Source organism: Thalia democratica, chromosome 1 (genome assembly GCF_965202585.1).
Source record: "Thalia democratica chromosome 1, ktThaDemo2.hap1.1, whole genome shotgun sequence".
Taxonomy (NCBI): domain Eukaryota; kingdom Metazoa; phylum Chordata; class Thaliacea; order Salpida; family Salpidae; genus Thalia; species Thalia democratica.
The window spans coordinates 115,377,958-115,387,141 of record NC_139165.1 but is presented as its reverse complement, the minus strand read 5'-3'; the positions used below and the strand labels follow the sequence as shown (position 1 = coordinate 115,387,141).

At 26.3% G+C, this 9,184-nt stretch overlaps 1 protein-coding gene across 1 annotated transcript; it reads right to left on the bottom strand.

Annotated features, from left to right (window-relative positions):
• Window positions 1-8,233: 8,233 nt before the first annotated feature.
• Window positions 8,234-8,962, bottom strand: LOC145842581 (alpha-scruin-like). Its single transcript, XM_082950050.1, has one exon. It carries the CDS (start codon window positions 8,960-8,962, stop codon window positions 8,234-8,236), a length of 729 nt encoding a protein of 242 aa, XP_082806176.1.
• Between the last annotated feature and the right edge of the window lie 222 nt (window positions 8,963-9,184).

The following is a 9,184-nucleotide window of genomic DNA, read 5'->3' as shown; positions in this document are numbered from 1 at the left end:
CAATATTTTAAGATTTATCTTTCTTAATTATTTGCATTTTATTCAGTTTTTACGGTTTCAATAGTACATTTAGAAATTTGTGTTGATAAAAAATTATGAAATACTTTAAAACAATGTTATAGTATTAGAACTAAATATTTTGATAATTGAACAAATAATATTTGTGACTAGGGTAATAAATTAAAATTACTGTAAAGAATGTTTTGTGAAATTAAAATACTTAATATGAAGTTTTTTTTCTATTTTATTAACAACACTTAGCAAATATATTTATTTTGTTAAATTATTACTATTTATAACTTCTTACTTGTACATCTGTATTTTTTAGATGTATCAAACATGGAAGAACATGAAGTTGTTTTAGCTTTTAAAATAAATAAGCTTTTGCTTAACGAAGACGCAGATATAAAGATCAGCAGAGTCATGCAAGACAAAATTAAAGTTAAAAATGTTGTCGCTATTTGTAGTTTAGCTAAATATTACAAATCAGCTTCTGTTTTTGGGTCTTCTTTGAATTATATAGAACGTTGTTTCCCAATGTTAGTAGAAAACCAAAACTTCTTAAACTTAGATTTTCATCTTGTTGCAAAGATACTTGCAAGTTCTGAGTTAAATATTCACTCAGAAGTTGAAGTATTTAACGCAGCAATTGATTGGTTGAAACACAATAGTGAAGAACTTAGCAAACATGCAAAACAATTGTTATTAAAAGTTCGATTTTCTTTATTGTCAAAACATGCAGTCGAAAATGTTTTAGATTCTAGCTCTCTATCAAATGAAATTCAGGAGTATGTTAAAGAATTAAAAGAAGTTTGTCTAAACCAGCTTAATAAAAAGACAGGTAGTTGTTATACAAACAGATATTGTAGTCAAAACTTGTATAAGTTCTTAATCTGTGGTGGTTTGAATACTCACTCTTTAATATGTAGTGGTTTTATTAGTAAAAATAATGACGCAGTAAATACGGTAATTCAAGTAGATGGAGGTGATATAAACAAAGCGAAAGTTCTTTCACCAATGAAATTTGAGAGAAAAGATTTCGAAGCTGTTTGTTTAAAAGGAGAAGTTTACGTACTTGGTGGTCGTGGTAAGTGTGGTACTAAAATAATGTCTGTTGAAAAATATTCACCTTCTAATAATACTTGGAGTGAAGTAGCTGATACGTTCGATAATCGTGAAAACTTTTGTGCTTGTGCATTTATGGATAAAACATATATTGTTGGTGGATATTTCCCTCAAAACTTTGAAGCAACTAACTCTTGTTTACAATTTGATACAAAAAACAAAAGATGGACAAAAATCGCTAAAATAAAAGAAAAAAGAATTGATTTAGCGTGTGCAGTTTTTCAAGGAAATATTGTAGTTTCAGGTGGATTTGATAATAATGATAATTATCTGAAATCAGTAGAATCATATGATGTATTTGGTGATAAATGGTCAACAATGCCTAACACGATAAATCGTCATTATGATCATAGTTTAGTTGTTGTTAAAAATAAACTATTTGTTATTGGTTGTGGATATAACAAGTGTGAAGTTTTTGACAATAACTATAAGAAGTTTATAGCTTTGAAATCACAAAAAAGTATTATTTATTTAAACAAGGCCATGTCGATAGGAAACCAAATTGCAATGTTTCAAAACAACAGTTCATCAATAATTTTTTATGATGTTGATAAAGATGAATGGTCAAAAGAATCGATTGAATTCACAAAATATCTTCAACAATTTGCTTGCGCAAAGTTACCTTGGTATTAAAACATATTTTTTTGAAATATACTGCTAATTGTGTTATTTTTTAAAATACTAGATTAAAATAATTTTAGTATTAATAAAATTGTAACAAAAATACCTACCTAATAAAATGTAATTTGCATTTTGTGTTGTTATACTATTTAATAAGTAAAATTTTAAGCCTTCTGATCTAGTTTTAAGATCAATTTCAACTCTATATATATTATAGTATTATTATTAAAATTATGTAACAAATGGTAATAAAGTAGTTAAGATTGAAAAAAACAGTGTATAATTAGTTTGTTATTTGATATATTTTAATACTCTTCAAGCTACTTGCATCTGAGTTTTAATTGGAAATGCTACAGTAACAGGTTTGGTAGGTTTGACAGATACGATTTTTTTTAAATACTGCTAATTGTGTTATATTTTAGATATATAATGATTATGATAATAATTATATTAATAATGATATATATAAATATAATATTTTAAATGAATAAGTTTCGTTTTAATAAATTTGTAACAAAAACACCTTCCTAAAAAATTATAATTTGCCTTTTGTGTTGTTATATTACTTAATAAGTAAAATTTCAAGCTTTTTGATATAGTTTTAAGATCAATTTCAACTCCATATTTAAATATATTATTATTGTAAGTGTGTGACAAATGATAATAAAGTAGTTACGATTAAAAAAAAACAGTGTACAATTAGTTTGTTATTTGATATATTCTAATACTCTTCAAGCTACTTGCATCTGAGTTTTAATTGGAAATGCTACAGTAACAGGTTTGGTAGGTTTGACAGATACGCAGTAGCTTCCAATAAATCTTGATTTTTAGTTGATCTGCTTTTGAGTGCGAATTATTTTATATTTCAGTTTATTTATGTGTTTAAATTTTATATAGATTAACACTAACATAAATGCTAGGACTAATCAGTAAACTAATCTTTTAACAAACTTTTGTCAGTTAAAACTTGAAATTCTATGCTCAAGTAGTTTTAAAAATAAAGTATTAATGTTAAACTTAATAATATTTATACAACGGTCAACCTCATCAGTTTTGTATAAGTCAGCGCTAATTTTTATAGAAAAAGATACTCGACATCTGCAGTTTTTACTAAAAAATATGCCATATTGTTAAGTTAACCTATTATATAAAGTAAAACTATTAGTATATATTATATAGATAAAAGATTAAACCTTGCTAAGTGCTTAGTCTCGTAAAAAGCAATTGTAGAAGTAAATACAACAACAAAATACTGCTAAGAGTTTAAAACTAAAAAAAAAAAGCTTTTAAGTTAGAGAAATAAAACATTTAAATAACCTATCAAACAAGTTTTAATTTGTTTAAATGTAGAATACTTTATGTCTCAAACTAAAAGTAATTTTAAAACAAGCATACTTAAGGCTAAAAATAAATTCATATAGATAATATTTTATAGTTGTATTAAATAAAAACTTTACTTTTGATAAGTTAAATTACACTAATTCTAATAATTTTACATACATTTTTTACGATATATAAGTCTAGATTCTTAGACTGGTGCTCTCAATTATCCTAACTTATAAAAGCGGAATGTGATTTAAAATGTTATATATATATATATATATATATCAACAAGCAATTGAAATGGCATTACATCAGTAGTATTTTAATGGCTAGCTGACTCCACACGTTTATTAAGCGAATCAAAAACCTAAAAGAAAAACATCATACGAATTTTATTTTTATATTACAAACAAAAGTACGATTTTACAAACAAAAATTTCATATTTAATATATTTATGACGTCATAATAAATCAAAAGCAGTTGAAAGTTTCTAAATTTATGCTTTTAATTATAATCTTTTATTTAAGATATAAATTATAAGTCTAGGACATGTATTAATAATATATTTACTGTTTAAGTCAAAAAATCGAAGAATATGTGATATTTTGGGTTAAAATCAGTTCTTTACGCGGCGACTTTTTTTTTTGAAATATTTTAATATTTTATTTTATTTATTAATATTTTAATATTTTATTTTTAACTACAGAAAATCACATCCAAACAATATCTCCTCATACAAATTTTACAATATGACTGAAAATTTGCTGTACTCCCTACCACTACTGATTGCGTAGACATACTTTTAGAGGTCAATGTTTAAACTGATTGAGATAAGTAGAAATTGCTCGAGGTTCAGATCGATATAATTAACTGTATTCGTGGGCTTATAAAAGTAAAGTTAAATAACATACTGTTAAAAATTATATGCTTTATAACATGTTGAAAACTAAGTTCTAGTTATACGCCCCTTCAATGTTGGTAAAAAAACCCTCTATTAGTAAGCTTATGCAGTAGAGTTCAGTGTTTAAATTGGTTTTATTTAAAACAAAAACTTATATAAAATAAAAATTAAAAACTACGTAGTTACAAATAAGAGCATAATAAAAGTAAACATTTTAGGTAAAACAAATAATAGTTTGAATAAGATTTAAATATAAAAATTAAAGATTAAAATGCATGAAATATAATTAGGGAGTTTTTGATAAATAAGCAAACAGCTCAATTGGGACAGTAATAATTGTTCGAAATCATGATTTTAAAAAGATAATTTTTAATCATTCAATATGTTCTTAATATTCAAACTTTTTTATAAAAAATTAAGCAAAGTTTCATAATTTAGAAAATTTAAGCGTAAATAAGCAACATTTGTTAACAAATAAAACCAACTCGTTTTGAATTTTTTACTTAAATTTTTTAAATAAAATTTAATCTTTATTAAGTAAAAAAACTTAAATAAAAACCTATAAAAAACTTATATAAAAAAATTTCAGCCTTTACGTAACCTTTCAAACTATATAAGCAACTTACCCTTACATATGTCATGTTGTAAAACAGTAATTAAATCACTAATACTATTGATAACACTTGCTATTGATGTACTAAATAAAGTGTAAAAAAATGATTAAATCTTTGAACGAAATTGAACATAACTAAATGATTTGGATGACTAATTTTCTTCCTAAAAAAAAACTGATGGTAATATGTCAATTTTAAGGAAAAAGTTAAAAAAGACTTAAGTTTTTGGAAACTATAATTTGCTTCTTATTTTTAATGTTTAGGATGAGAAACTTGGCTATTACTTATATATGCAGTTTAAATTTTTGACATATGAACTTAGCTCTCCTTGTTTGGGATATTTCCAAGGTTGTTCTTATATTTAAAGTAATAAAAACTGAGCTTAAGGCTTTCCACATACAAATTTAAAACTAATTTTTTTTTTCTTCCAAATATTAATATTAATTTGTTTAATTCTTCTTTCTACCAAAACCTTTTATATTTTGTAAAAACTTTAATTTTAGCTCAGGATCTGCATCCAATTTCATAATTTTTGTTGTAACTAAAATTTTACTTCGTCAAAGTTTGCTTTTTATAAAGTTTTGAACATTGTGTAGTAATGTAACTTGTAGTTTTCAATCCATAAAATCTTGTAATCATAGTTAAAATTTTCATTAATCTAATTAATTTATAGTTATTTTTCTCAAGTTAGTTTCATGAAAAAAAATAAATTTTATATTAAAATTGCTAGGGTTTAAGTTTATTAGATTTAAATTTTTTTGTTGTAAACGTTTTTTAGTCATTTTTTTCGCCCTATAGGTTAATTAAGAATGTTATTTTATAATGTCAGTTGCTAATTGCTTTTTTTTGTACGAACAAAAATGATAAGAATTTTATTACATAAACTTTTTCGTTTTTTCGTTATATATAATAGAACATGACTAATATCTGCGTATTTTCTTTTATGGGCCGCTTTTGTCGAACCCTGGTATATCAAATCATGTTTTCGAACAATATTTCATTTTTCCACAACACAAACTAGCCAGATTTCTCAATTTTTTATTAGAACCAGTTTTAGCTTATTATTCACAATTCGTTGTTAAAGACTCTTTTGAAGTTATCGAAAAGATCAGATATGCTAAATCAACTAATACAGTTTTAACATCTTTTGACGTAAAGCAATTGTTCACCAATGTACCACTAGAAGAATCAATTAAGATAAGTGCTGACAAATTATATGAAATAAGAAAACCTAAATTAGAGAAGAATAATTTTATAAAGCTAATGAAAATAGCAACGAGTGATGTACAGTTTAGTTTCAATAATACAATTTACAGTCAAGTAGACGGCGTGGCCATTGGGTCACCTTTGGGTCCTACCCTTGCGAATATTTTTATCGGATATTTAGAATCCAAAATTGTTGACGACTTATCTTCCCAGGTTGTCTACATAAGATACGTTGACGATTGTCTGGTTATATCCAAAACAGAAAGTGAAAATGAAGCTATTTTTCAAAAATTAAACTCTTTACATGAAAAGATTTCTTTTACTAGAGAAGTAGAAGAGAACAACCAGCTGCCATTTTTAGATATATTAATAATAAAAGATAAAACAAGCTTCATGTAAAATGTCTATAGAAAAACAACTTTCACTGGGCAAAACTTACACTACCAATCGTTTTGTAGTAAGAAACGAAAAGTAAAGCTAATCAAAACACTGTACCATAGAGCATACAGAATCTGTTCAAAAGAATTACTTAATTCAGAGGTTGAGAAAATAAAAGAAATTTTAGTAAAAAATGGTTACCCATCAGATTTGATTAAGAAGGTGATAAAATCGCACCACAATAACATAAATCAACCTAGGCTATTTGGACCGGAGAAGTTCCCAGCAATTTTAAAACTACCTTACATTGGAGAAAAATCACGAGTATTTGAGAGCAAAGTAAAAAACTTAACAAAAACATCTTACAATCAAGTGCTTCCAAGAGTTATATTTCTCTTAAAATCTTTATTAAAAGTGCAGTTGAAGGACCCGATACCAGACCAAGACAAAAGTTGTGTAGTGTACAAGTTTAATTGCTTTTGCGATAAGAGCTATATCGGTCAGACCTCTAGGCACTTAAAAACCAGGATAAAAGAACATCTACCTGCTTGTGTATTGAAATTCATTGAACAAGAACCTGAAATTAAGACAATAGCAACAAAAAACGCAGCAAAAAGATCTTCAGTTGCAGAACATCTAATAAATAATAGAGATTGTCCTAGGAAATATGACATATCTAGATTTAGAATAATCCATCATTGCAATAATGTGTTTGATCTCGTGAAGTTGGAGGCTATCTCTATATTTTTGGAGAAACCAGAACTGTGTAAGCAGAATGAATTTGATTACAAAGTGTCTTTATTTAGTTGAATTATCTATTTTTTTATCCGTTAGTAGTATTTGAGTTTAATTATTTATTACTTTACACTGATTATTTTTTGTGCTTATTACTTTGTTAGTTTTAACTTTTTGTGTTTTTGTTTAAAAACTTTTCATAATTTCAAATTGTTCTACTGTTAAGTTCTGACGAAAAGTAGTGTAATACGTATAAACTATCACAGAAAAAGACTTGAGAGAGTGTTTTATTTATTTGTTTTGCATTTTTATTTTTGTTAATAAAATTATGTTTATAAAATGCGGCAAGTGAATTTTTTTCTAAGAGGGCGACATGCAAGCAACATTTTCTAGTATAATTGGCCCAAGACATAGAACATCCTACCTTCCCATTGCTAAAAACTAATAAGCATTGCAAAATCATCTCATCATTTTATTTTTTAACTTTATATAGAGATTTTCTTTGGTTGTGAGTGAGCCATCTTGCAAGCTTAAACAGCTTATCGTGTTTATATTTTAATTTAATCTTATTATATAGATAAAGTTTTGTATCAGCTATGTCCTCTTTATATAACTTGTCTTAAGGTGTTAAAAGGTTACAAAAAATAGATGTGTTCTGCTTCAATTTCTACATCAATATGTTACTGTTGCTCGTTCTCCTGTGTAGCTGTGTTTAATTTTAAACAAACAACAGTAGGCTGTAAACTTCTTCCGATCAGATTTTTAGAGGATTGTGGTTTTAGTTTTATTTTGAGGTAATATAGGAAAACCAACACATTGATCACCCTTAAAACAAATATGCTTTTTAAAATATAAATTTGGCTAATCTTTAACATTGTTTTTAATGTAAAATGCTAAAGCGGAAAGTCGAAATAGTAGATCAACAGCTGTTGTGACTAATAGAGATTTGTTGTAATTAAGGTTTAAGTTGATGCTATTGAAATCGAACCTTCTCTCACAAGCATCTCCTATACTTTTGGCTAAAGTTTTACAAACATTTGATTGATATTTGATTCTATAACATTGAAGTATTTAAGTTTTATACAGGTTAAGAATTTTAATATAAGCATATAAAATTTAGTTTAACGTATTTCAAACGATGTAGTTTGTTTTAAAAGAGAGGACTTAAAATAACTAAAAAAATATCAAAAGATATAAAATACAAAACTCAGTTGGTAAACATAATGTAACTTTATTAGTAAACCTATACATACACTAAATAGTTAAAAACATATACTAGGCTATTTGAAGATATTGTCCTTATGATTGTGGATTAAATTTATCAGAAATTTAATTATTAGGTAATTTAACACAAGAGAAATCTTGAAGATCTTTTGTTATTTCACATGTTTCTTTAGACCATTTATCTTTATCAACATCATAAAAAATCATTATAGAACTATTGTGTTGCGTGATCATTATTTTGTTTCCAATGGAAATAGCTTTGTTTAAAACACAAGAAACCGGTATCTTAAAAGCAACAAACTTTCTACATACGCTGTCATAACCTTCGAGGTCATATCCAATAACATACAGTTTGTCTCTTACAGTAACTAAACTATGACTATACTGAACACTTATCATACTAGGCATTGATGACCATTTGTTAGCAAATACATCATATAATTCTACTGTGTTTGAATCATCTCCATAACTATCCATACCACCAGAAACGACAACATTTCCTTGAAATACTGTACAAGCTGCACATGTTCTTCCTTCAACCATTTCACAAACTTTCTTCCAGTTTTTTTCTATTGTATCAAATTCTAAACAAGTGTTAGTTGTTTCATGGTTTGGACGCAAATAACCTCCGAAAACATATAATTTATCAATAAATGCACAAATACAAAACCATTCACGATTATAATACATGTGAGTGACTTTACTCCATTTATTAGTAGAAGACGAGTATTTTTCTACACACATTAACAAACCATCTGCATTGTTAAGACCACCAAACTCGTAAACTTCTCCTTTTAAACAAACAGCTTTGGAAATCCTTCTCGCTGTTTTCATTAAAGACAAATCTTTTACATGTTTAAGTGTGCTTCTATCAACTCGATATACATTTTTTACAACAATTTTCTGATCATTTCTACCACCAAAAAATAGGATATTAAATTTACTTTGGCTACAATATCTACTAGTGTAACATTTATCTGAGTTCGCCGGATAGAAAGTTATCTGGTTTAGTGATACTTCTTTTAATATTTTGCTACATTCAATGTTTTCGGTACG

What these genes read in the sequence shown, in the direction of transcription:
- LOC145842581 (XM_082950050.1), bottom strand. Translation starts at nt 8,962, where the DNA reads ATGAAAACAGCGAGAAGGATTTCCAAAGCTGTTTGTTTAAAAGGAGAA.